Raw genomic sequence first — 26,926 nt, 5'->3', positions numbered from 1 at the left:
TAGAATCTGTGAAAACCAGACAGACTGGGTCACCTCACTGTCTTGTCTGGCAGGGAGGCAATTAATCATTATGGATAACCAAGAAAACCAAGATGACGGGACAGGCACAGACTGAGGCTGAAGGGAGGGGATGAGGGGCAGGGAGCTTGGGGGATGGAGGAGGCGCGTTCTGTGTAAAGGACATGATGGATCAAGCAGGGATTTGAAGCAAGACAAAAATGACTCCTGATGAACACCATAGGGGCAAAGACCCAGAGGTGAGAGTGAGTAGAGCTATTTAAGGCTCAGAGGGCTTGACTGGCTGCAGTGGGGAGGGAGGGGGATGGTTTGGCAGTCAGCAGGAGCCAGCTCACAGAGCCAGGTCTGCTTGAGGTTTTTTAACACACCTGAGGCTGTCATATGTGGAGGAGGCAGGAGGCCAGGGCAGTGCCCTTAGTAGGATACAAACCCCAGAAAGTAGAGCTTTGGGATAAATTTTTTTAATTAATTTATTTTTTATTGAAGGCTATGGGATAAATTTTAGAGCACCTTTTCATCTCTGTGCTTCCCTGGTGGCTCAGATGGTAAAGAATCTGCCTGCAATACAGGAGACCAGGGTTCGATCCCTGGATCTGGAAGATCTTCTGGAGAAGGGAATGGCTACCCACTCCAGTATTCTTGTCTGGAGAATTCCATGGAAAGAGGAGCCTGGTAGGCTACTGTCCCAAAGAGTCAGACACGACTGAGTAACCAACACTTCACTTTCATCTCTGTAATCCCATCACAAGCTGTGGCACAAAATTGGCTTTGGTACATATTTTGTTGACTTCAGTTGAGTCACCCACAGACACTTCCTGGGCACTTCCGGTGTACAGGGCATTGGGGCCACACAGCAGGGTACAGCACAGATCCAGTCTCGTCTCTGCCTGGTGGAGCCAACAGGGAAGATGAAAATAAATTAGTATCCAGTCAGGGTTTCAGTGGCCCTCGGTGCCAGGCTTCTAGGAGAGACACTAAGTCTGGGAGGGTTTCCTGGAGGAAGTGACTTTGATATACTGAAACCCGAGGTCAAGTAGGATTAACCAGTGATCCGGAGGCGTGGGTAGTTCTGGCAGAACAACCCAGGCAAAGGCTGAGAAGCTGGGTAAGGTCACAGTGCTCCTGAGGACAGGGTGGCAGGGGAAAAGTGTACTGAGCCTTGTTTGGAGGCATCAGTGGGGCCTTTGTGGGCTTTGCGGGCGGAGACGGAAGAGACATGAGTTGCATCCTCAGTGCAGCAGGAGCCAGAGCAGGCTTGTGGCAGGAAGTGCTGCATGGGGGCTTAGCCAGAGTATTTTTCTTTCACTTCCGGGATGGCTTCAGCAGAGAAGAATGCAAAGAGTGAGTTTCTAGGCCACTGACAACTCTAGTGGGGTGGCCACTGCGGTATACTGAGAATGAGCAGAAGGGGAGCAGAGAGGGCAAAGGCACCCTCAGCCCCAGAGAGGGGCGTGGGAGGTCTCCATGAGGCAATTCCAAGGGGCACAGCCCAGAATTTGCTCATGAATAAGCTGGAAATTTTGTTGATGTAAACATCCTAAATTTTCTCCTGGCATAAATCCTGAAAATGCAAAGAATAAACAGATGGAACTGGAGACAAAGGTAAACTCATGTCATGGATAAAATATCTTCATAGTATGAACAATTCCTGCATACATGAGTGCTAAGTTGCATTAGGCATGGCCAATTCTTTGCACCCTTGTAACCCGCCAGGCTCATTGGTCCATGGGATTCTCCAGGCAAGAATACTCGAGTCGGTTACCATGCCCTCCTCCAGGGTATCTTCCCAATCCAGGGGTCAAATCCGCGTCACTTTGTCTCCTCCATTGGCAGGAGGGTTCTTTACCACTTGCATTACCTGGGAAGCACAAGCGACAATTAGAAGACAATAAAAAAAAAATGCCAGTGACTTAGCAGAATATGAATCCATAGATCACAGAACATGAAGTACAAATGGCCCTTAAACCCAGAAAAAGATGCTCGGCCTCACTCATAATAGGAGAAATGCAAATTAAAAGTAGAGTTGACCCTCGAATAACAAGGGGTTGAACTGTGATGGTCCACTTATACACAGATTTTTTTCAATAACTATGTACCACAGTATTGCACATTCTGCAGTTGGTTGAATCAGCGGGACCTCGGGTATGGAGGGCTGTATATAATGTTATCCATGGATTTTTGACTGCACAGAAGTCAGCAGTCCTAACCCCTAAGAGTTGCTCAAGGATCAACAGTATAGTGAGACCATGCTGATTTTAATGGACTCAGGAAATGATGAAATTCAACACCTACTCATGATTGAAAAAAAAAAGTCTCAGCAAACTATGTGCAAATGGGAATTTCCTCAATCTGATAAGGAGTACCTACCAAAAAAGTCTACAAGTAATATTATACTTAATATAAAGGACTAAATTGTGTCCTGAGATTGGGAACAAGAATGTCCATTCTCACCTTTTCTATTCAGCATTGTTCTAGAGTTCATAACCATTGCAATGAGGCTAGAAAAATAAATAAAAGCCTTAAAGATTGAAAAGAAGGAGGTACATTTGTCCTTGTTTGCAGATGATATGATTGTTTATACTGAAAATCCAAGGAAATCTATGACAACTACTGGAACTAATAAATGAATTTATTAGTTCAAAGTTCACAGTTTAAAAAATTAATGTATAAAATTCAGTTGAATTTTTATATACTAATAAGAAACAATTGAAAATGAAAAAAAAAAATTTTAATGCCATTTGCAACAGCACCAAAAAAGATAAAATACCTAGGAATAAATCTAACAAAAGAAGTCTAAGACTGTTATACTAAAAGTTACAGATATTGCTGAGAGAAACTCATGAATACATAACAAATGCAAAGAAATACCATATTCATGGATTGGAAGACTCAGTGTTATTAAGACATCAGTTCTCCCCAAACTGGTCTATGTGAAAGTCACTTAGTCGTGTCCGACTCTTTGCAACCCCATGGGCATACAGTCCATGGACTTCTTCAGGCCAGAATGCTGGAGTGGGTATCCTTTCCCTTCTCCAGGGTATCTTCCCAACCCAGGGATTGAACCCAGGTCTCCCTCATTGCAGGTGGATTCTTTACCAGCTGAGTCACAAGGCAAGCCCAAGAATACTGGAGTGGGTAGCCTATGCCTTCTCCAGGGGGTCTTCCCGACCCAGGAATCGAACCAGGGACTCCTGCATTGTAGGCAGATTCTTTACCAACTGAGCTATCAGGGAAACTGGTCTATACAGTCAATGTAATTCCAATCTAAATTCAGCAGAATTTTTTTTTTTTTTTAGAAACTGGCACTGACTTTAAAATTCATATAGAATTACAAAGGGCCAAGCTGATTTTTTAAAAGAAGATAAAATCAGAGTAGTTATTCTATCTAACTTCTAGGCTTATTATAGAGCTAGAATAATAAGACAGTTTGGTATTGGTGAAAAGATAGACAGGTAGATCAATAAAACAGAACAGACTAGAGCAACAAACCCATATAAATATAGCCAGTTGACTGTTGACACAGGTACTAAGGCAATTAAAGGAGAAAGGGAAATTCTTTTCAATAAATAGTATCAGAACAACTAGACATCATATGAAAAATAACATTAACTCTTACCTTATATCATACACAAAATTAACTCAATATGGATCGCAGAGACTTGAATGCGTAACCTAAAACTCTAAGACATTCAGAAAAAAAACAGAAGAAAAAAATTTTGCAAACTGGTAAGCAAAGTTGTCTTAGCTAGAAAATTTATAAGTTAGAGTTCATCATTTTGCTCTTCAAAAGTCACCATCAAGAAAACAGAAAGACAATGCATAGATCAGGAGAAAATATTTGCAATGTATGTATTAAGTAAACAAAATACCTGCGTACAGAATATAGAAATAATTCTTACAACTCAGTAATAAACAATAAGAAATTGGGCAACAGATTTGAGTAGACACTTCACCAAAGAGGATATATGAGTGGCCAACGAACATGTGAAAAGATGCTCAATGTCGCTAGCCTGGGAAGTGCAAACCCAAACCACATGAAGATACCATCTCACACCCACAAAATGGGAAAAATTAAAAAGACAATAACAAGTGTTGGTAGTGCACTTCTGGTGAAAACGAGAAGTGATGCAGCCGCCCTGGAAAACAGTTTGGCAATTCCTTAAAGCTAAACATAGAATTACAATCTGACCCAGTCACTCCACGCCTAGGTATTTAGCAAAAATAGAATGGATGTCCCTGCAAGGCCTTGTATACCAGCATTCATTGCAACTTTATTTGTCATAGTCCTAAACTGAAAACAACCGAAAACTTCATCAGCAGGTGAATGAATGAACAAGCCGGTCCAGCCATCCAGGGCAATACGACTCAGCAATAAAAGGGAATAAACTGTTGATAAACACCACACCATGGAACAGTCGCTGAATCATCATGCTGAGTGAAAGAAGCCGAGCACGAAGCTTCCATATAAAATTCTGAACCTTGCAAACTCATGTTAGTGACGGAAAGCAGATCAGGGTTACCTGGGAATGAAAGCCTGGCGTTGCAAGTATTTTCTCTCAATCTATGTCTTGCCTTTCTGTTTTCTCAGTGGTGTCTTTTGAAGAGCAAAATGAAGAAGTCTAATTTATCGATGTTTTCTAGCTAAGACAACTTTGCAAAAATTTTTCTTTCGTTTATTTCTAGATGTCTTATAGTTTTAGGTTATATATTCAGGGATCAAATTCACGCTCTTGGCAATGAAATTGTGGCATCCTAACCACTGAACCACCGTGGAATCCCCTCATTTCCTTTGTTGGGAACTAAGATCCCACAAGCCACGTGGTGTGGCCAAAAAAGAAAAAGTGGAAATGACCCAGCCCTATGGAAGGGAGCAGACAAGGGTGAAGAAATTGCCCTGAAACCCAGCAAGTCTCCTTCTAGCAAATGAGACTTCCAAGAATGATACCTTTACAGTATTATTTAGTCATGAAAGCACTCTTATAACAGCAATCCGTTGGAAACAGCCTAGATGTCCAGTCACAGGGGATTCATTGAATAACCTATTTGCCATTCTCAGCACTGAATATTATGCAGCTATGCAAAAGAATAAGGTAGCTTAATGCTGACTGTGTGGGAAGACCTCCCAGATTCTGCAGCCAGTGCAGCAGGTAGGGATCTAAAGTAGTCGACATACAGTTTGGAAAAAAGAAACTAGAGACAGAATTAAAGTTTTCAAGATGGGACCAGCAGACTCAAGACCTCTAGGATCAAGAGCCCTGTTCCTCGGAGTGATAACACTTTTATTTAGTGTCTTGGCAAGCAGAAAGTATCTGTTGTGCTACGATAAAATCAGCCTCCTGTGTCCCCGGTCACGTCTCCCATTTTATTGATTACTTTGAACTATCTTTGTTATTTTCTTGGACAAGGGGTATCACCCACCTGGAGGTCATAGACCCATATACGCCTTGGGAAAACATCTTAGTGTGTGCACAAGCAGCGTTCTGAATTTGGGCTGACCCAGTGTTCCAAGGTCCACACCATGTTTATCCTTAACTTAGCAGGGCATGCGGAGAAGGCAGTGGCACCCCACTCCAGTACTCTTGCCTGGAAAATCCCATGGATGGAGGAGCCTGGTGGGATGCAGTCCATGGGGTCGCTAAGAGTTGGACACGACTGAGCGACTTCACTTTCACTTTTCACTTTCATGCATTGGAGAAGGAAATGGCAACCCACTCCAGTGTTCTTGCCTGGAGAATCCCAGGGACGGGGGAGCCTGGTAGGCTGCCGTCTATGGGGTCACAGAGTCACACGACTGAAGCGACTTAGCAGCAGCAGCAGCAGCAGGGCATGACAACCGCAACTAATCAACCTGATGTACTTTTGTTTAGATTATACTGTATTGCTATATTTTGCTTTTATTCTTTTCCCATGGTGATTTTCTCATGGCTTAGCCAGAGCAACAGGCTGACTGTTAACCCCTGCATTTCCCTCTTTTTGTTTTTGTGGCAGAAAATACCTCGATCTCGCAACTTCTTTCTTCATTAGTTTTTGGAGGGCTTTTTGTGTACATCTGAGGATTAAACAGAAGATTATAGTGAAACAGCAAAACATAGCTAGTGTTCCAGTGAGAACACCTCCAATACCTTTGATCCACTCAAGAGGATTTAATGAGTTAAGGCCTTCTGCTACCCCTTGAAGTGTATCTGTACCTGGTAATAGTCTAAGAGAAGCATGCTGTATGCCAATAATTCTTGCTTGTAGCTTTTTAATATCTAGAGTAAGGTTGTCGGCTGTATGGCCCTGCAAGTGCCGTCTAACATTTTCCCAGGTGTGTTCAGATTGGTTATATTCCTGAGGGGTTACACAGAAAGTAGTAATGTTCCAGTGACCCTTTAAATGTATTTTCAATTTAAGATTTTGTACTTCTCCTAAGAGTAGTACTGTGTTTTCTAAATCCACCAACTTGTTGTTAATCTCATTTATATGAATTTGGGCTCCCCAAGCAGAACTGGCATTTTTATGCCACTCCTGCACAAAAGTGATAGTTTGTACCATCTGATGGAAAGCTACTCCTCCCACTGCCGCTGTGGTGGTGATAGCAATAATGCCCATTATGGCGGCAACAAGGAACCCAGTGAAACGCTTGGATCTTTTCAGAATGGTATTCAGTACTGCATAGCAGGGGAGAGTTCCCAAGGCCTACTTTGCGTTACTGGCAGCCAAACTCCTAAATGTCTGCGCAAAATCACATAGGAATGATTAAAGTTAAATAATGAACTGTTCAAGCAGGTATATGGCTTACGATCCTGGCAGGTCAGATTCCTTTCTGATTAATAGTTATAGTGCCAATCATAATTACATATGGGTTCCTAACACCAGCTTGAGTATAAAATGTCCAATTTGTTGATGTATTGAATGACAGAGTATAATTCATGGAATGAGAATAATTTCCATCCCAAATTCGATATTTTTTCAGGCTTATGGCCAACTTCCATATTTCTGTTTGAGCCCTACCTAATTTGAGCTGTGGCTATGGAGGAGACATGCCAGATAATGGGATATTCTGAATGTGCAGTAATATTAGTGTGATTGTATTCAGATACAGGCCAATGCAACTTCTTGTAAGGATTGTAGGATGAATTTTGGTGTGAGCAATTAAAGACTGCATACCCCTTAGGGGACCAATCCCAGATAATTCCATAGGAGCCATTAAGTAAGATCACCCCCTCAGTCCCGCGACAATTATCCCTGCGTATTTGACCTTGTCTGTCGGCCCACATGCGCTGTTCTCACGCAGGGGTCTATCTGGCTTGGTTAGATTATCTTATTAGTCTCTTGATATCCGAAGCTCAACCCAGAAAGTAAATGCAGTTGAACCTTAGTGTGATTTCTGTTTAAAGAATTTACAGAAAGCCAAGCCTGCATTGGTAGATTAAGACAGCCCTGGCCAACACCCAAGCAAACAGGCCAAGTGTCAAAACCCAAAGTGCTATTAAAGGGGGTCTCCTCTTCCTTTTTACGAATGGGCAAATGCTTGTCTTCTGGACCAGGGATCCAGGAAGAGTCATTAACATAAACAGGGATAGATCCTTCACCCCAATTAACAGGCGTTACCAATGGGGGGTTTGGCACATAGATAGGCCCAATAGGTTAATTCTTTGCTTCTGCCAAAGCCAGGGCTATACTCACTGTGATATCAGGGCAAGCGTAGCCATGGGTCAGGTTGCCTGGAGTCACTGGTTGTTTCTGCTCAGTTTTACTCCATGAGCTGGAATCCACACAGGTTCTAGACCTCCTCCTGGGGAGATACAGGCAAGCCTTCTTCCCCATGGAATTAACTTCCCTGGTGACGAAGCATTTGCTAGTGGATCTTGCTACCAAATCACAGGCTTAGTTGTATTTGTGGATGTAGCCTGAAAATGTCACTCAGTTGCAGTTTCCATAGTTTGTGCCGAAATATTCAAAAAAATCGAGGGTAAATAAAGCTTTATTCAATATTGTTTGTTGTCCTTGGCATCTCCCCCTTTTTTTTTTGTATCATATGTTTAAGTGATTGATTAGCCCTCTCCACTATAGCCTGTCCTTGTGGATTATAGGGAATGCCAGTAGACTGTTTTATAGACCAAATTTTAAGAAATTATTGGAATGCTCTACTGGTATAAGCAGGGCCATTATCAGTTTTTATAGCTTTTGGTTGTTTTATAACAGCAAAACAAGCGTATAAATGTCTTCGTACATGTTTCGTAGTCTCACTGGATTGAGTAGTGGTCCGTATATTAATAGTCACATGTACAGAAGAGAGCTTACCAAAGGAAGATATATGAGCTATATCCATTATAACTATCGATTTTATATGGAACGGTATGATCCAACCAGTCCATTCTGAAGGAGATCAGCCCTGGGATTTCTTTGGAAGGAATGATGCTAAAGCTGAAACTCCAGTACTTTGGCCACCTCACTCGAAGCGTTGACTCATTGGAAAAGACTCTGATGCTGGGAAGGATTGGGGGCAGGAGGAGAAGGGGACGACAGAGGATGAGATGGCTGGATGGCATCACTGACTCGATGGACGTGAGTCTGAGTGAACTCCGGGAGTTGGTGATGGACAGGGAGGCCTGGCGTGCTGCAGTTCATGGGGTCGCAAAGAGTCAGACACGACTGAGCGACTGAACTGAACTGATACCATCATTATATCAGTGTCTCAGTCACACATTTGTGACTACACGCACATAATGTAGGGGACAACACCTTTTGAAACAGACAATATAGAATACAATATAGTTAGCAGTAATAGTAAAATCACAAGTAAGAACTTAAGTCAAGAACTTTCATTAGATATAGTCCAGTGACATCTTTATGTCATCTGACTTAGTTTGTTAAAGGACTATAGCTTGTTAATTTCCTGGTTGTAGATCCTGGAGCATCCGACCTTTATTTAAAGACTAGTTACTGAGATAAGCTTTAGAAACAAACTTAAGAGTGTCCTTTTTAATAACTTAATTAAACCTCCTAGCAATGTTACATAACCACAAGGAACTATATTAGAAGTGAGTCTATAAATACAGACCTTAATTAACAAAGCTAGAACTTAATATTCAGTGAAACATAATAGATACCATAGGCCTGACAACAGTTGGGTGGATTTTTCTTTTAGAGCTCCCCAGTATACTCTTGAGGTTTTTGTATATGTCTGGAAATAGTCTTTTTTACCTGGATGAGGCTGGTCAGAACCCAAATGTCTCCAATTTCTGGAGGGATGAGGCAGAGAGAAAATAAAAATGTTTTAATTTTACCCACAGGTATAAATCACCAAATTGTTTTAAACCATCAGTGACTTGAGGAGAAGAGCTTTTTTATATTTGAAAACAAAGATTAGAAGCCAGTAATATGTCAGACAAAAAGTCATGAAAATTGTAGTCATATTTAGCAGTCTGTTCAATCTCACGTAACCAGTCTCTTTGTTTTGTGGTCCTTGCCCGACGATGGAGGATGTCGGTAAAAACGATAGGTTCGGAGAAGTTTGTGAAGTTTTTTGTCAATGTCTTTATGACCTGTCCAGCAAAGTGGGTGCCCCAATCAACTGGAGATTGTAGAAAACACATTTTAACCATTTTGCCTCTATTGTGAGATATTAACCCTGAAGTCAGGAAAGGCTTTATCCTATCAAATAAAATCGAGGTTTGTCAGGGAGCCGGGGAAAGCCGAGCAGTCTTGGGCCTCCCGTAGCCCTGACTGGTTTACAGCCATTGTTTATCCACTTTAAATCTCCTGACGAGGAGTTAATTTTGTAGAAGCAGAACGAGCTTTGTCTATGTGTGCCATAGTCTCCATGGATCATTGTGAAATAACACTCATTCATTTTATCAAAGTAACAAAAGATTTTAAACGCAAGTATGAATCACTTAAAGACAAAGAACTTTATATAGTCTGTTATCAAAAGCCATATTCCAAAAAAACTTTGTTCTTTTAACAGGAAGAGAAAACCAAATTCCACATTGGTCCCAGCTTATATTCACTGTGAAAAAATAATTATTTACTTAGTCAAAGCAACAATAAGACTTCAAAAGCAGTTTAATGTCTTAAGAAACTTGTACCATGCACAAAACTCTTCTTTCATTTGCCACAAACCTTTTTTTACACTTTTTGTATTCATTGCTTCATTTATTTCTTTAGAGAATGCTGCTGCTACTAAGTCGCTTCAGTCGTGTCCGACTCTATGCGACCCCATAGAGTCAGCCCACCAGGCTCCCCCGTCCCTGGGATTCTCCAGGCAAGAACACTGGAGTGGGTTGCCATTTCCTTCTCCAATGCATGAAAGTGAAAAGTGAAAGTGAAGTTGCTCAGTCGTGTCCAACTCTTAGCGACCTCATGGACTGCAGCCTACCAGGCTCCTCGGTCCATGGGATTTTCCAGGCAAGAGTACTGGAGTGGGGTGCCATTACCTTCTTAGCCACCTGTAAATTTAGACTTACTTTTTTTTTTAAGACTTACTTTTTTTTTAGTAGACTGTAATTTCATTTTTAATACCTTTTTTATTAAAAACATAAATCATTTTCTTTAAGCAACCATGAACTGCTGACAAATTTAGGTTACATTAAACCTAGGCACACTAAAAGTGTTACATAATGTTGATGACTCGAGACATGTCTTAATTAGATTAGCAGACAAACATTAATGTTAGATATTTAATATTGAATATTTTTCAGTTCACATGAACCTGAATTTAAATAGAGCTCATTTATAAATTAACCTCATATTATCCAAAAACGAAGACACACACTGAGACACAGATAAATTTAGAGAGACAGACAGACAGACAGAGATCTCATAGTTTTCCACTTGAAATTTAAAATGTCTCTTTGCCTCTTCTTTTTTTCTTGGTTTTAGTTCTACCAATTTGTTTATGGCTGGAGTCCCAGATAGAGTGGGTTGTGTATCCCAAGGACATGATAAGAGTTAACGTCAGGTTTTTACCCAAGCCTATTGTTGTTTCTCAGGCAGAATTGGAGCTCCAAAAAAGTATTTTAATAAGCCAACTTATTCCTAATTGCATGTGCAAAAAGAACTGGTTTTGTAATTTCAAAAAAGATTTTATTTTAACCAGTTTTCTCCGGAGTCTAAAGAATATCATGGCTATTCAGTGTCAAAAATGTCATCTCTTTTTTTGTAATCATAGTTTCATAGCTAAAAATTAAATCAGAGAATGTTTAAATCGGCTCTGATGACCAGATAGCCTGACTGACAAGATGTTCCAGCAGGGACTGTCTCTCTGGGGAAGTGAGGTCTTCTCTTAAAGTAAAGAAAGCCTGTCCTTTAACTTCTATTTTCTCCCAGGCTCTTAAGCAGTATCACCTCACCTGTTCTATCACCTGATCTTCCATAAACTCTCGATCTTGACTTCTCCCCCAATTTCCATTGTCTGTCAATTGATCTAAAGAGACGGGGATCTGCCTGGCTTGGTTATGAGCCGCCATAATCAAACAGGAACCCTCAGCTAGTCCCTGCACTGTTCACAAGGTAAAAGGAGAACTTCATAGTTCTGAACAGCTTGCTTAAGTTCCTTTATGTTTTGAAGGGAATCTATGTACAGCCTCATACACCCCATTAGGATTATTAAGATCTGCCCCAGGAGCTATCCGTTCATGTATTGTCACTGGAAATGCCATAGTCACCTTCCAGTCACCATAGCCTTCAAGTCACTCTCCTGTCAAGCCCACCAAATACCTTTCTGGAGGGGTGACAGAACTGCCGTTTGTAGTAAGAAAGGAAAAGCTTGAGACACTTCAGCAATTAAGACAGGAGAGGGAGGAAGAGGAGGCAGAGAACTTCGTCTTCTCTAAACAAAGGCAAAGAAGGAACTGCAGCTTTAAGAGCCTCCTGAGTTTTTTGCTCTACCCACCTCGGGCTCTAGCATATTCAGATCGTCTCTTTGATGAGGTTTCACATTCATCCTCACTCCCTTCTGAGTTATCTGGGGTCTGAAAAGGTTCTAAAATGGGTTTTGTCAGTGCCCAGGTTGACCAGATGGATACAGGCAAGGCCACTCACTCCCCTGCAAAGAAGTTTTTCTAGTTCACTACCTATCTTCTCCCCGTTCCTAAATCTAAAGTACCAAGAGAAGGGAACCTTGAGCAGTGTTTCTCAATGGTTTGTAAAAGCTCCAATAGCCTGCCCTCACTTAATTTTGTTCCCTCTGCTTTGAAAAGCTGCCTTAAGAGGCATATATATGGCCGGTATTGTTCTGAGCTTTCTGAATTTCCCATGCTTAACACTGGTTTCAATGCCTGAGAGAGTGTTACTTACCCAAAAGGAGATTTTCAGAGGCCTCCCCCCATTCTTCCTCAGGACCCTGTGCCGATATTTCAACTTTAGCTTTGCTCTCGGCGATCCTTCGCTTTTGAGCCCCACCTTGGGTGCCACTTGCTGCAGCCAGCGCAGCAGGTAGGGATCGAAAGTAATCCATGCACAGTTTGGAAAAAAGAAACTAGAGACAGAATTAAAGTATTAAAGATGGGACTGGGAGACTCAAGACCTCTAGGATCAAGAACCCTGCTCCTCTTTTATTTATTTAGTGTCTTGGCAAGCAGAAAGTATCTGTTGTGTTACAATAAAATCAGCCTCCTGTGTCCCCAGTCACATCTCCCATTTTATTGATTACTTTGAACTATCTTTGCTATTTTCTTGTACAAGGGGTATCACCCAGCTGGAGGTCATAGACCCGCATATGCTTTGGGAAAACATCTTGGTGTGTGCACAAGCAGCGTCCTGAATTTGCGCTGACCCAGTGTTCCAAGGTCCACACTATGTTTATCCTTGGCTTAGCAGGGCATGATGACCCCAACTAATCAACCCGATGTACTTTTGTTTAGATTCTACTGTATTGCTATACTTTGCTTGGAATTCTATTCCAATTTCCGTAAAAATTATGGTGATTTTCTCATGGCTTAGCCAGAGCAACAGAAGGCTGATTATTAACCCCTGCACTCCGGTACTCTGTGAAGGAAAAAGCAAGGTGCAGAAGGCCTGGGCAGGAGGCTTCTGTTTGTATAGAAAGAGAAGAGACTGAGGATTTCCTCATACTGGCAAAGACTCTCTGCAGGGAGACAAAAAAAACTTTTTCACGTGGTGTCTGCTGAGGAGGGGAACTGGAGAGCCATGATAAGTGAAAGAGGGAGACGGTTTATGCTGTTTATCTTTTTGTACCTGTTGAATTTTGTATCTGTTGTGCTCAGACGCTCAGTCGTGTTCAACTCTTTGCAACCCCATAGAGTGTAGTCCGCTAGGCTCCTCTGTCCATGAAATTCTCCCAGCAAAATTACCAGAGTGGGTTGCCATTTCCTCCTCCAGGGTATCTTCCTGACCCAGGGATCAACCCTCATCTCCTGTGTTACTTGCATTGGCAGGCAGATTCTTTACCACTAGTGCCACCTGGGAAGCTCGTATTTGTTAATAGTGTTTAAAAGTTAAGGGTTTCTGCAATGGCTCAATGGTAAGGAGACAGGGGTTCAATCCCTGATTTGGGAAGATCCCACGTGCCACAGAGCGACTAAGCCCATGCGCCACAACTGTTAAGCCCGTGCTCTAGAGCCCGGGAGCCATAACTACTGAGCCCATGGGCCGCAACTACAGAAGCCAACTCTCCCTAGAGCCTGTGCTGCACGAGAAGCCACCACAATGAGAAGCGGGAGCACGGCAGCTAGAGTAGCTCCCGCTCGCCACTGCTAAAGAAAAGCCCGCAGAGCAATGAAGACCCAGCACAGCCAAAAGTAAATAAAATGATAAAAAATTCAAGTGTTGATCAAAAAAGGAAGTATATTTAATTACATAGATTGTGGGGGGCGGGGAACAGGAATTCCTGTAGCTGCTGTTCAGAACTTGACCGTGAACCAAACCAATCATTGGTGATAAGAACAACACTTATCAAGCGATCACCAGTACATCAGGTGCCCACTGAGGGTAATGCAGTTAATCCTTGAAACAACCTCAGAGGTGTGAACTGCGATACCCATCTACAGAGGGGAAAATTGAGGCTGGGGGAGGTTGAGTGACAGGAAGAAAGAGCCTCTAGTTTGCTTTGCTTCTCCTCACAATGCCCTAGGATGCCCCCCAGATAGACTGAGAAATGAAAATAGGGATCTGGCCCCTGGGTGTGTGTCAGGGGGAGGGCAGATAGCAGCACAGAGCCCACAGAGACCAACCTTCCTTTCTTAATTTTTCTCCCTAACCTGCACGCCACACTCAGCTGTGGTACATATTTTTATTCTTTATCTTGTTTTTGGCCATTTCCGCCATTGCTATGTCAGCTCCCTCCTAGCTGGAGCTTTTGGTTGTCATGGTCACAGCTGTGTCCCCGGTTCCCAGCACACAGTAGGTACTGATGAATGAATGAGTGATGAATGAATGAATTCAGAGGAGGAACCTTAGGAAGGTTGAGAGCAGGGACAATTGGGGACAGGAGAGGAGGGGGGAATGAGGCTAGCGCAAGGATGGGGTGGCACCTGGGGTACGGGGGAGCAGGTGGCTTGCAGACATCTGGGGGACAAAAGGACAGAGGCAGAACTCTTGCCAGCAGAGCCCTGGAAGGATGGAGGTGCCAAGGTGGAGAAGGGAGTGGTCAGGATGGCGGAGCTCCACATGTGACAGCCAGGACAGCCCAGGAGGGCAACCTGATATGCAAGCCGAGGATTGCATGAGAAGCCTGGATTAACAAACTGGTCCAGGGCACTCAGGGGCGGCCTCTTGAATCAGGAACTTGGCTGCACCTAATTGAATGATGTGACAGAAAGGGAGCGCCACCTGGCTTGAGATCTCTGGTCCAGAACCAGCTTATCGGGTCAGATTCCTGCTTGGCCCCGGCGGGGTCGGCAGCCAGGAGGGGTGCACAGGGGCAAGAGGGTGGGTCAAGGGCGCAGCGGGAACCATGACAGCACTTGCCAGGCAGGTGCTGTGCTGTGCTGCGCTTAGTCGCTCAGTTGTGTCCAACTGTTTGCAACCCCATGGACTGCAGCCCGCCAGGCTCCTCTGTCCATGGGGTTTCTCCAGGCAAGAATAGTGGAGTGGGTTTCCATGCCCTCCTGCAGGGCCTCTTCCCAACCCAGGGATCAAACCTGGGTTTCCTGCATTGCGGGTAGATTCTTTACCATCTGAGTCACCAGGGAAGCCCAAGAATACTGGAGTGGATAGCCTATCCATTCTCCAGGGGATCTTTCAGGCCCAGTAGTCGAACCAGAGTCTCCTGCTTTGCAGGTGGATTCTTTACCAGCTGAGCTAGCAGAGAAGCCAGGTAGGGCCAAAACATAAAAACAAAACATAAAAACAAACAAACAAAAAAACATTTTTAGACAGAATACACACACACACACACCCCAAGTGTCCATCCCTCTTCTTAGCTGCAAGGGTCATCCTGACCCAGGCTTTGGCGACAGTAGCACCAGGTCCCAAGGCCAGGGCTCTTCCTATCACCCTCCCTCTCCACTTCACCCTCCTCTCCTCTCCCTTCTGTTCCCCGTCCTTCCTACTGCCCCTCCTCTGGATCCTCTCCTGCCCTCGCAGGATTCATTTTGTGCACCAGGCTCTAAGACTTCTTTCCACTGCCTGTTCCCTCTCCGAAGCCTGGAGAAACTGAGACCCAGAGCATTGAGTTCACAACAACAGGAGGGGTACAGCCAGCAAAGACAGACAGCCCCTACCACCCCGGTACAGACAATTATACACCTTTTAAACTGCCCACTGGTTTCCCTGATGGCCCAGTTATAAAGAATACACCTGCCAATGCCGGAGATGCAGGAGATGTGGGTTTGATCCCTGGGTCGGAAAGACCCCCTGGAGGAGAAAATGGCAACCCACTCCAGTGTTCATGCCTGGAAAATCCCATGGGCAGAAGAGCCTGGCGGGCTACAGTCCATGGGGTCACAAAAGAGGTGGATACGACTGAGGATGCACGCACCAGACTTCCCAACAACCCTACAAGCTGGGGACTATAATTAGGCTCATCTTGCAGATGGGGAAACTGAGGCCAGAGTAGTAATGCCCAGGAAATTTGCTTACACCACCACATCAATGTCCTAGGCTATTTGGCCTCAGCCTGGCAAAGACAGGCAAAGGCTCTTCTGCCATCTAGTGGACACTCACGGCAGCACCGTTCGAATGGAGTCGCCTCTCACGGGCCATTGGGCCGTGGGCGGGGCCAGAGTCAGGAAGGTGCAAGCCTAAGGCCCTGACCACCCTTTCTCTGTCATGTTCTTCTCCCTCCAAGCGTTCAAATTTTCACACTCTAAGTGTCCGCCTGAAAGGCATCGACTGACTAGTCTCCCTCCTGGGCCCTTCAGCAGAGAAAGACCCCAAAAGGTGGGCAGGGGAGGGGAGTGACATTAATTCGATGCATACAAAAAATTTAAGACCACAAATAAAGGTAATTCTGTAATTATAAAAAAACAGCACGCATGCATAGTTCTCCTTTTGTCTCAACTGATTTTAAAAAGCAGTTGTATAAAAATTATTAATTTTATTTGAGGGCTTATAACATGTAGAAAAGTAATATATTTGTCGATAATAGCACAAACGAGATGAGAGGAACAAAGCTGTATTGAAATCAGGAAATAACACCAGGTACTAACGTCACCCAAAGTGGGGTCTGGCTGTTCGCTGCTCAAAAGCCAATAAAAAGGCAAGTTGGTGGAAAAGCAAGTTTGCTTTATTTTGGATGCTGGCAACTGGGGTGAAGGGGAGGTGGATTTCTTCCAAAGGCTGACACCCCCCACCCACTGACAATCAGTGGGCGAGAGGTTTTATAGACAGAGGGAGGGGGCTGCATGCAGAAAGAGCACAGCCAGCTCTGACAGTCGTCTTCAAATTGGTCGCTCAGTGGTCTGCAGCGTCACCCTGACTGTTTCTGTACAGTTAATCTTCAGTTCCAGGGTCAGTTTGTTCCCAAGTCCTTGAGGCCAGTTCTCGAAATCGTAACAGCTTAGCTTATGTCATGGCTAGGGTCTGGTTATCATGTAGTTCACGTCTCCCACCTGGTAGGGATTTCAGTATCTTAAAGACAGCACACAGCATACTGCTCAGAATATTATTTACAACCCGTGAAGAGGAACTAAAAGTCCTTGACTGTGTTTAATGACTAAACTGTTACTGTTTAGTCTTGTTGAACTGTTTCCCTTTGTTTCTGCATTTTATCACTTCTCTGATTAAACTTATTCTTTGGCTAAAGTTTTTTTGTCACAAACAAAAGGCAGACAGAAGAGCATAGGGTCCTGCTCCATTCTGGTAATTCTAAGTGACAAAAACAGAGGAATCGAACCAGAAATTCAAAAAGAGAAAACCAATGTAACAACTCTAGATATTTGCCCTCCTTTATTTTCTTGGATTCTTTATCAAACACATAACTGCATGGAGTAATCATTATAACAATGAATTATTTGTTCTGTAACACAGGTGGATGCAATATGTAGAACAATCATAGCATAATAATAACAATAATAGCATGGGCTCCCCTGGTGGCTTAGATGGTAAAGAATCTGCCTGCAACGCCAGAGACCTGGCCGGGTTCCATCCCTGGGTCGGGAAGATCCCCTGGAGAAGGGAATACAAACTCCAGTATTCTTGCCTAGAGAAGTTTATGGACAGAGGGGTCTGGTGGGCTACACAGTCCAGGGGGTCACAAAGAGTCAGAACTGAGCGACTTTCACACATAATAATAGGACAAAATGGGGAAGAAGAAATGAGATATGTAAGATCAGCATTTCCATATATGTCCTTAAAATTTAGGCAGCATGGAGACTTCCCAGATGGTCTAGTGGGTAAGGCTTCGTGCTCCAAATGCAGAGGCCCAGCTTTGATCCCCAGATGAGGAACTAGATCCTACATGCATGATGCAACTAGGAGTTAGCATACTGCAACTAAGACCCAGTGCAGCGAAAATAAATCAATATATATATTTTTAATTTAAGACAGCAAAAATCCAAGGAGATTCTAAATTGAAATGCATATGGTAAGCCCCAGAACAGTCACTAAGGAAATAACTCAAAATATATACTGAGAAAAATCATTAAAGGAAGTAAAATGTTACGTTAGAAAATAGTTGCTTCATGCAACAGTAAGCAGTAAAGAAATAAACAAGTGGGACTACATCAAACTGAAAAGCTTCTGTACAGCAAAATAAACCATCAACAAAATGAAAAGACAAACTCCAGAATGGGAGAAAATATTTGCAAACTCTATATCTGACAAGGGGTTAATATCCAAAATACATAAAGAACTCAAAACCCAAAGAATGTGATTTTTTTAAATGGGCAGAAGAACCAAATAGAAATTTTTTTCAAAGACGACATCCAAATGGCCATCAGGTACAGTGCATGAAAAGATGTTTAAAGTCACTGGTCGTCAGACAAATGCAAATCAAAACCACAATGAAATATCACTTTACACCTGTTAAAATGCCATCAAAAAGACAAGAGTGGGACTTCCCTAGTGGTCCAGCAGTTGATTCTGAGTTTCTACTGCAGGGGCTGAAGCTTTCATCCCTGGTAGGGGAACTAAGATCCCTCACGCCCTGTGTGTGTGCTTAGTCGCTCAGTCGTGTCCGACTCTTGCAACCCCATAGACTGCAGTCTATGGAGCCTGCCAGGCTCCTCTGTCCCTGGGATTCTCCAGGCAAGAAGACTGGAGTGGATTGCCGTTTCCTTCTCCAGGGGATCCTCCTGACCCAGGAATTGAACCCAGGTCTCCTGCATTGCAGGCAGATTCTTCACTGACTGAGCTATGAGGGAAGCCTCCCTCATGCCCTGCATTGAGGAAAGAAAGAAAAAAAAGACAAGAGAACAGTTGGAGTTTCGAACATGGAGGAAAAAAGAACCCTGTCACACTGTTGGCAGAAATGTAAACTGATGAAGCCACCTATGAAGAGCAGTTTGGAGGTTCCCTTAAAAAATTAAAATTAGAACTACTATGTGTGCTAAGTCGCTTCAGTCATGTTAGAGTCTGCAACCCTGTGGACCATAGCCCACCAGGCTCCTCTGTCCATGGGATTCTTCAGGTAAGAAAACTGGAGTGGGCTGCCATGCCCTCCTCCAGGGATCTTCCCGACCCAGGAATCCAACCCATGTCTCTTACAGCTCCTGCATTGGCAGGCGGGTACTTTACCACTAGCACCACCTGGGAAGCCCCATATGATCCAGCAATTCCACCTCTGTATATTTATCTGAAGGAAACAATAACACTCACTCTCATATTCACTACATACGAAGTAGCAGACATCTATGCTGTATCAAGGGAGAAGGCAATGGCACCCCACTCCAGTACTCTTGCCTGGAAAATCCCATGGATGGAGGAGCCTGGTAGGCTGCAGTCCATGGGGTCGCTAAAAGTCCGACAGGACTGAGCGACTTCACTTTCACTTTTCACTTTCATGCATTGGAGAAGGAAATGGCAACCCACTCCAGTGTTCTTGCCTGGAGAATCCCAGGGATGGGGGAGCCTGGTGGGCTGCCGTCTATGGGGTTGCTGAGAGTCGGACACGGCTGAGAGACCTCACTTTCACTTTTCACTTTCATGCATTGGAGAGGGAAATGGCAGCCCACTCCAGTACTATTGCCTGGAGAATCCCAGGGATGGGGGAGCCTGGTTGGCTTCCATCTATGGGATCGCACAGAGTCGGACACGACTGAATCGACTTAGCAGCAGCAGCAGCAGCATGCTGTATCAAGGTCGCTGGCATCCTGCCATATCACTTAACCACTAAACTACCATTGGAACAGCCCACATGTGTTCTATAGGACGGATGGAATGGTTGGTTCTCTGTTGTTAGCTAGTGCTTTGCCTTAGTAACAAATATGTGAGGCCTTTTCTGGGGGAAAAAATGGGCAGGAGTTCCCTGGTAGTCCAGTGATTAACAGCCCACCTGCCAGTGCAGGGAACACAGGTCCCATACCTGCTTCCGGAAGATTCCATATGCTGTAGAGCAGGTAAACCCACGCACTACTAAGCCCACACGCTGTAACTAGTGAAGCCCGAGTGCCCCAGAGCCCAGGCTTCGAAAAAAGAGAAGCCACCACGCTGAGAAGCCTGTGCACCACACCTAGAGACTAGCCCCCAACTCACTGCAACTAGAGAAAGCCCACACACAGCAAGGAAGACCCAGCACAGTCAAAAATATATAAATAAAATAAATGCTTTAAAAATGGGCAGTGAAATTGAATAGACTTTCTCCAAAGAAGATACAGGTAGGGTCAATAAGCACAGGAAAAGACGCCCGAAAGCAATGAAAATTGCTTTTCAGCAAAAAGCAAATCAAAACTACAATGAAATGCCACTTCACACCACTAGGATGGTTATAAGAGAAAAAGAATAAAAAGCATCAGTGAGGAGGTGGAGAATTGAAACTCTCACACATTGCTGATGGGAATGTAAAATGATACAGGCATTTTATAAACCACTCTGGCAGTTAAACAGAGAATTACCAAGGGACTCAGCAATTCCACCCCTGGCAATATCCAAGCGAAATGAAAACATACATTGACACAAAAATTTGCATGGAAATGTCATTATTTCCTTATCTACAATAGCCAAAAAGTAGAAACCACACAAGTGTTCATCAGCTGAAGAATGGATAAACAAAATGTATCTACACGATAGAATATTACTTGGCTGTAAAAAGAAACAAAGTATTGACCCATGATATAATGTCAATGAACCTTGAAAACATTATGCTAACTGAAAAAAGGCAAAGGCAAAAGATCTCACTTTGTGTGAGTCCAATTCCCCAGGTGGTGCAGTGGAAAAGAATCCGCTTGCCAACGCAGGACATACTGGAGTCGGAGATACACAGGTTCAATCCCTGGGTCAGGAAGATCCCCTGGAGGAGGAAATGGCAACCCACCACAATATTCTGGACTGGAAAATTTTAGGGACAGAGGAGCCTGGTGGACTACAGTCCATGGGGCCCTAAAGAGTTGGACATGACTGAGAGTGAACATGCATGCAATTATGTAAATGTCTAGAATAGGGAAATCCATAGTGGTATAAGCAGATTCCTGTAGCCTAGGGCTGGGGAATGGGGAGGGAATGGCAAGTGACTCCTAAGAGTAAGGGGCTTCTTTCAGGGGCGAAGAAGGGAAAGTTCTCAATTTTATGGTGATGTTGCACAACTGTGTCTATATGCTGCTCCTGCTGCTAAGTCACTTCAGTCGTGTCTGACTCTGTGCGACCCCATAGACGGCAGCCCACCAGGCTCCTCTGTCCCTGGGATTCTCCAGGCAAGAACACGGGAGTGGGTTGCCATTTCCTTCTCCAATGCATGCATGCATGCTAAGTCGCTTTCAGTCGTGTCCGACTCTGTGTGACCCTATGGACAGCAGCCCACCAGGCTCCTCCATCCACAGGATTCTCTAGGCAAGAATACTGGAGTGGGTTGCCATTTCCTTCTCTAATGTATATATATATGTATGTATGTAAATGTAGTTTAAAATAAACATTGAATTGTACAACTTACATGTGTGACTCGTATGGCATGTGAGCTATAACGTTTTGGTTTTTTTTTAACTGACATTCCCCTTTATAAAAAAACTGGCTGTGCTTGGTCTTTGTTGTGGCCCTCAGGGTTTCTTCCTGTTGCAGAGCACAGGGCTCCAGAGTAAGTGGGGATGTGGGTTTCTGTGTCCCACCCCATGTGGGATCTCAGTTCTTTGACCAGGGATCAAACCCACTCCCTTGCATTGGAAGGCAGATTCTCAACCACTGGACCACCAGGGAAGTCCCTGTGAACCATATCTTAATTAAACTTATTAATTTTAATTAGCAAAATAAAAATTCTAATTGGGCTCAACTGTCACCTCCTCCAAGAGCTCTCTCTCCTAATATAAACCCTCCAGTTTATCCTCTTTCAGGATATCTTTATATCTTTACAGCCTGACTTCGTGAGTTCTTTCCTTTTCCATCCTGGGTCTCCCCTCCAGAGGAGCCACTTTTTTGCCTAAACAAATTGCTAAGCGCAGAGCTTCCAAAGGTGGGGCTGCCCCTTGATCATTTTTAGCAGCCCCATAAACCCCCACCCCCCAAGCCCCAAGCCCTACTCCGCCTCAGGATCTGTACTGGAAACAAGCAGATGGGGTTTGAATATTTGCTACTATGAAACACAGATCAGATCCTCCCATAATAATAATTACTATTCCATTGCTTAATGAATGTTTAGTGTGTTTGCTAAGTGTGTCTGACTCTGTGATTCCATGGACTGTAGCCCATCAGGCTCCTCTGTCCATGGGATTTACCAGGCAAGAATACTAGAGTGGGTTGCCATTTCCTTTTCCAGGGTATCTTCCTGGCCCAGGGATGGAATCTGCATCTCTTGGCAGGCAGATTCTTTACCACTGAGCCACCAGGAAAACCTTTAATGAATGTTAGCACTTGTTAACTGCTCTGTACCTGGCCTTTCACACAAGTTGAGTGTGAATGAGTGTTACGTGCTCAGTCCCATCCAACTCTTTGCGACCTCATGGACCGTAGCCAGCCAGGCTCCACTTACGGAATTTTCCAGGCAAGGATACTGCAGTGGGTTGCCATTTCCTGCTCCATGGGATCTTTCCGACCCAGGGATCTAACCTGTGTCTCTTGGCGGGTGGATACTTGACCACTGCGCCACCTGGGAAGCCAGTATGGTAACATTACTAGGAAAGAAAAACACCAGTACTATTTCCATTTTGGGCTTCCCTGGTGGCTCAAACGGTAAAGAATCCGCCTGCAATGCGGGACTCCTGGGTTCGATCCCTGAACTGGGAAGACCCCCTGGAGGAGGGCATGGCAAACCCACTCCAGTATTCTTCCTGCTGCTGCAAAGTCGCTTCAGTCGTGTCCGACTGTGTGTGACCCCATAGACGGCAGCCCACCAGGCTCCCCCGTCCCTGGGATTCTCCAGGCAAGAACACTGGAGTGGGTTGCCATTTCCTTTTCCAATGCATGAAAGTGAAAAGTGAAAGGGAAGTCGCTCAGTTGTGTCCGACTCTTCGAGACCCCATGGGCTGCAGGCTACCCATGGGGTCCTACCATGGGTACCAGGCTCCTCCGTCCATGGGATTCTCCAGGCAAGTATTCTTCCATGGGGTCGCAAAGAGTCAACACGACTGAGCGACTAAGCACACATTCCCATTTTACAGAAGAGAACGCTCAGGTCCTGGAGCCTCATCACCGGGACGATGATGCACACAGATAGATGTAAAGGCAGGAACCTGGAACCGGCCTCCGAGACCGCCCAGTGTACCTACAACTCCCGGCATGCCGCGCGCACCGACGCTCCCTTACGCCTCGCTAGAACAGGAGGCCTAGTTGCGCTGCGTCTCGGGAATTGTAGTCTCGCCGCAAAGGGAGGCCGGGCTCTGAGAGGTTGGTGGATCTGGAGTTAACGAACAAGCAAATCTTATTGAGCTCGGGGCTGAGGAGCCAATGGGCTTGCGGCATCTAAAGGGAGGGACTTCCGGCCGCGAAATCAAGGTGAGCGGCTGCGCGAGGGCGGCCACTTCCTTTCCGAGGGTGGCGGCGGTCGTGGGTAGAGCGCCATGAAGGCCTCAGGGACGGTAAGGCTGGCGCGGTGGGGCAAGGAGTCAGAGAATGCGACGCGGACTGAATCGGGGGCTGCGGGAGGAGGCATGGGACACCCGGGGAGTGCGCGTTCCGGTTAGGGCCAGTGCGCCGAGGTCCCCAGTTGCGGCCAACATGGCGGCCACTGCGGAGCCGCGTGGGGAGGCCAGAGCGTGGCCCGGGCCGGCTCGGGAACCGCGGGGTCCGGGGAGTCCGAGTCTCCTTTCCACAGAAAGAGACAAATTGAGCGGCGTGGAAACACGCGCCACGGGACCTCATCGACCTTCCGAGCCTCAGTTTCTCCTTTTGCGAAGTGAATATGGTGCCAAGGGTGGGAGTTGGCGGGCAATAGTGTTGTGTTTTCTTGGTATGGCTGTAAGAGAAGTAGAAGAAAATTATTATAACTCGGGGCTGACATGGGGAGTGGGAGTCTTAACCGCTGTGGCAGGTGCTGGGCAAAATCAGCGTTAGGGCTCAGAGATGGAAGAGTAGACCCTGCGGAGAAGCATTTTGGGTGGGTCATTCTCAGCTTTCCAGCTCCAGTTTGCACACTGGAAAGGGGTCCGATCGCATCGGTCCCTTCCTGAATGGGTGGTCTGGGAGGCCGATGAGTCAGATTGAGAGGTTAAAGTAAGAATGGAGTTGTGATGTTTGGGGTTATTTTCTGCTGACATTAATTAGTAAAATGGTGATGAGCCATTTTGTGGAGATGGCTCCTTTCTACTGTATCCCAGGATTTGAACGTAGCAGATATCATCCCTGTTGCATCTGTACAAACAGAGAGCTTCTGCTTGGGAGTCCAAACCTCTTGGACTGCAACTGGGAAACTGAGACAGCTGCAAGTCATGACCTAAGTCCGGGAAACCCATAGCTGGGCAGGGAGCTGGATTCTTGTCCTGATTCTGCCTGGAGTTGGCTGTGAGATTCCCAGCCGGTCAGTCTCTGGAGTCCCGAATTTTCATTTTGACAGGTTGTTGTGTACTAGATGAGGTGTTGGAGGAAGGAGGCAACCCCCGCCTCCCCCCGGGTCTATGCCTAGCTAATGTGAAGGGAGAGAGGGGCTGAGAGCCTCACCCAGCTTTCCTGAGCCAGGGCAAAGGGCATTCAGGCACCTGGGTTAATCCTCCCCACTCTCACTCCTTTTTATGTGGAAGGCTTGGACACTGGAATGACCCCCAGTCACCCAGATATCCCAGGAAGGCGCTGGGGTGGGACTTGACCCTCTCTATCCCCTGATCCGGTTGTCAACAGGCTTGGGGAAGGGAGCAGAGTGAGTCTCCGCAGTCGCCTCTAGACTTCGGGTGCTGGTCCCCACCTCAACCACTGTTTCTTTTTTAGCTTCGAGAGTATAAGGTGGTGGGGCGCTGCCTGCCGACCCCCAAATGCCACACGCCACCCCTCTATCGCATGAGAATTTTTGCGCCTAATCATGTTGTTGCCAAGTCCCGCTTCTGGTACTTTGTGTCTCAGTTGAAGAAGATGAAGAAATCCTCGGGGGAAATTGTCTACTGTGGACAGGTATGGGGTGTCTGAAGCTGGGTGGGATTGGGGTGAGTTTACACTTTGCCATGGGGCATCTGTCACCTTTCAGAGTTAGCAGACTTTACAGCCTCTGATCCTGTTCCTTTGTGGTCTTCATGCCCTACATTAGGATGGGATAGGTGGCTTGGTGCCCTTTACCTAATGAGAAAACCCTGGGCTTCATCTGTAAAGTGGAGGGGGCGGTGCTAGACTCTGCACAGTGAGGCTGCATTGGGTAACTGATGGTTTTATGGCCCAGATGGTCCCAAGAGAATTGTTGGTTGGTTGGGGGGATTCCGAAGTTCTGTCGGTCCCCGTCGGGGGAGCATCCCAGCCTGGACTGCCCTGCATCCCTCTGGTTAGCGTGGAGATTTCCCCTCAGGTGCCTGAAGGTGCTGGGACTGGGAGACGGGCAAGAGAGGTCCAGGGACTGGACCATCCTTCGTAGCTTTGGAGACAGGGGTTCAGGAATGGTGGGGGGCCCTGGTCGAGGCCCACTTGTTCTGTCCTCAGCCCGTGTCCTCTCCTTGACAGGTGTTCGAGAAATCCCCCCTGCGAGTGAAGAACTTCGGCATCTGGCTGCGCTATGACTCCCGCAGCGGCACCCACAACATGTACCGGGAGTACCGGGATCTGACCACTGCCGGCGCCGTCACCCAGTGCTGTAAGCCGCCGGGCCTCTGCTTTAGACTCAACAGGGCAGGCACCTGCAGCTCAGTCTGACACTTCCCTGTCAGACAGATGCACAGGAAATGCAAGAGGCTTCTTGGGCTAGGGGGCAGTCCTCAGGGATCGAGGCAGGGGAGGTATTTGCTTTGGGTTAGGAGTGGAGAGGATGCCCCAAGTGTGCCTTTTTCTGGAACCTGGCAATAAGTGGACTTGGGCCGGGGGTGGGTGGAGAGGAGGGGGTCTGGTTCACCAGCACCAACTGCATCTGAACCTCCTCTTGAGGTTTAAGGTCAGCCCTTATATAGATGCAGCTACCTCCCAGAAACCTAGTCCAGCCCCTGTCCGGGGATGGGACCTGGCATTAGCAACCCTGGGTGCTCCCAGCGTGTGTCACCTGCCGGGACCAGAATCCAAGCACCTAAACCCAAGAACTGCTGTTTCTTGTAGCAGTGGTTTAAACAGAGGTGCTAACAGCAAATGTTACCTCGTCGCCTTTGTGGGGCTGCAGCCGTGCCCCTCAAAGTGAATTTGGAGGTTCTACACACTTGGTAGCCGGAGCCTGCTGGGGCCAGATGCTTTGGCTATTTGGTCCCCGAGTGCCCTCCTTCCCCACCCATGATGGAAAAGTGTACACATTCACCCTGCCCCCTCCTGGTCTCTGCAGACCGAGACATGGGCGCCCGGCACCGAGCCCGGGCCCACTCAATCCAGATCATGAAGGTGGAGGAGATCGCAGCCAGCAAGTGCCGCCGACCCGCGGTCAAGCAGTTCCACGTGAGTGCCCTCCGGGTCCTGCTGGGCGGGCTGGGCTGAGGGGGCTCTCTTGGAACACCAGACTGGTCTGGCAGCTCCCCCAGCCTTCGGAGATGCAATGAGGCAGCGGGTTTGACGCAGGAGCCCAGTGGGGGGTGGCCACACCTCAGTGGTCCCTGGGAGACAAGGTTAAGAGCCTTCCACCACCGCCACCCTCCCTTACCTGCCTCTTCTTGTCCCAGGACTCCAAGATCAAGTTCCCACTGCCCCACCGGGTCCTCCGTCGCCAGCACAAGCCACGCTTCACCACCAAGAGGCCCAACACCTTCTTTTAGGTTCAGGCCCTCTGTCCCCAGGGCTGCACAAATAAAACTTAGTGGGAAAACTGAGTGCCCATATACACTTCTTGTTTTCTTTA

The 26,926-nt window shown here is 46.0% G+C and overlaps 1 protein-coding gene, 1 long non-coding RNA gene and 1 other non-coding gene across 3 annotated transcripts; 2 read left to right on the top strand and 1 right to left on the bottom strand.

Annotated features, from left to right (window-relative positions):
- Positions 1–7,801: 7,801 nt before the first annotated feature.
- LOC112447325 (uncharacterized) lies at positions 7,802–12,757 on the bottom strand. Its single transcript, XR_009495142.1, has 3 exons — positions 12,301–12,757; positions 9,208–9,245; positions 7,802–8,745 (listed from the first exon to the last, which is right to left on the bottom strand). It is a non-coding gene; the product is annotated as an uncharacterized lncRNA (long non-coding RNA).
- A 10,746-nt stretch (positions 12,758–23,503) lies between these two features.
- On the top strand, positions 23,504–26,897 carry RPL18A (ribosomal protein L18a). The gene is made up of 5 exons (NM_001033619.2): positions 23,504–23,561; positions 24,904–25,083; positions 25,621–25,750; positions 26,420–26,529; positions 26,751–26,897. The coding sequence occupies exons 1-5, from the start codon at positions 23,544–23,546 to the stop codon at positions 26,841–26,843; spliced, it is 531 nt and encodes a 176-aa protein (NP_001028791.1). The 5' UTR covers positions 23,504–23,543; the 3' UTR covers positions 26,844–26,897.
- On the top strand, positions 26,167–26,300 carry LOC112447609 (small nucleolar RNA SNORA68). Its single transcript, XR_003035803.1, has one exon. It is a non-coding gene; the product is annotated as a small nucleolar RNA SNORA68 (small nucleolar RNA).
- Positions 26,898–26,926: the final 29 nt, after the last annotated feature.

This window comes from Bos taurus, chromosome 7, assembly GCF_002263795.3.
Source record: "Bos taurus isolate L1 Dominette 01449 registration number 42190680 breed Hereford chromosome 7, ARS-UCD2.0, whole genome shotgun sequence".
Taxonomy (NCBI): domain Eukaryota; kingdom Metazoa; phylum Chordata; class Mammalia; order Artiodactyla; family Bovidae; genus Bos; species Bos taurus.
Note: the sequence above shows the minus strand (reverse complement) of the source record. Positions and strands in the feature narration are given on the sequence as shown.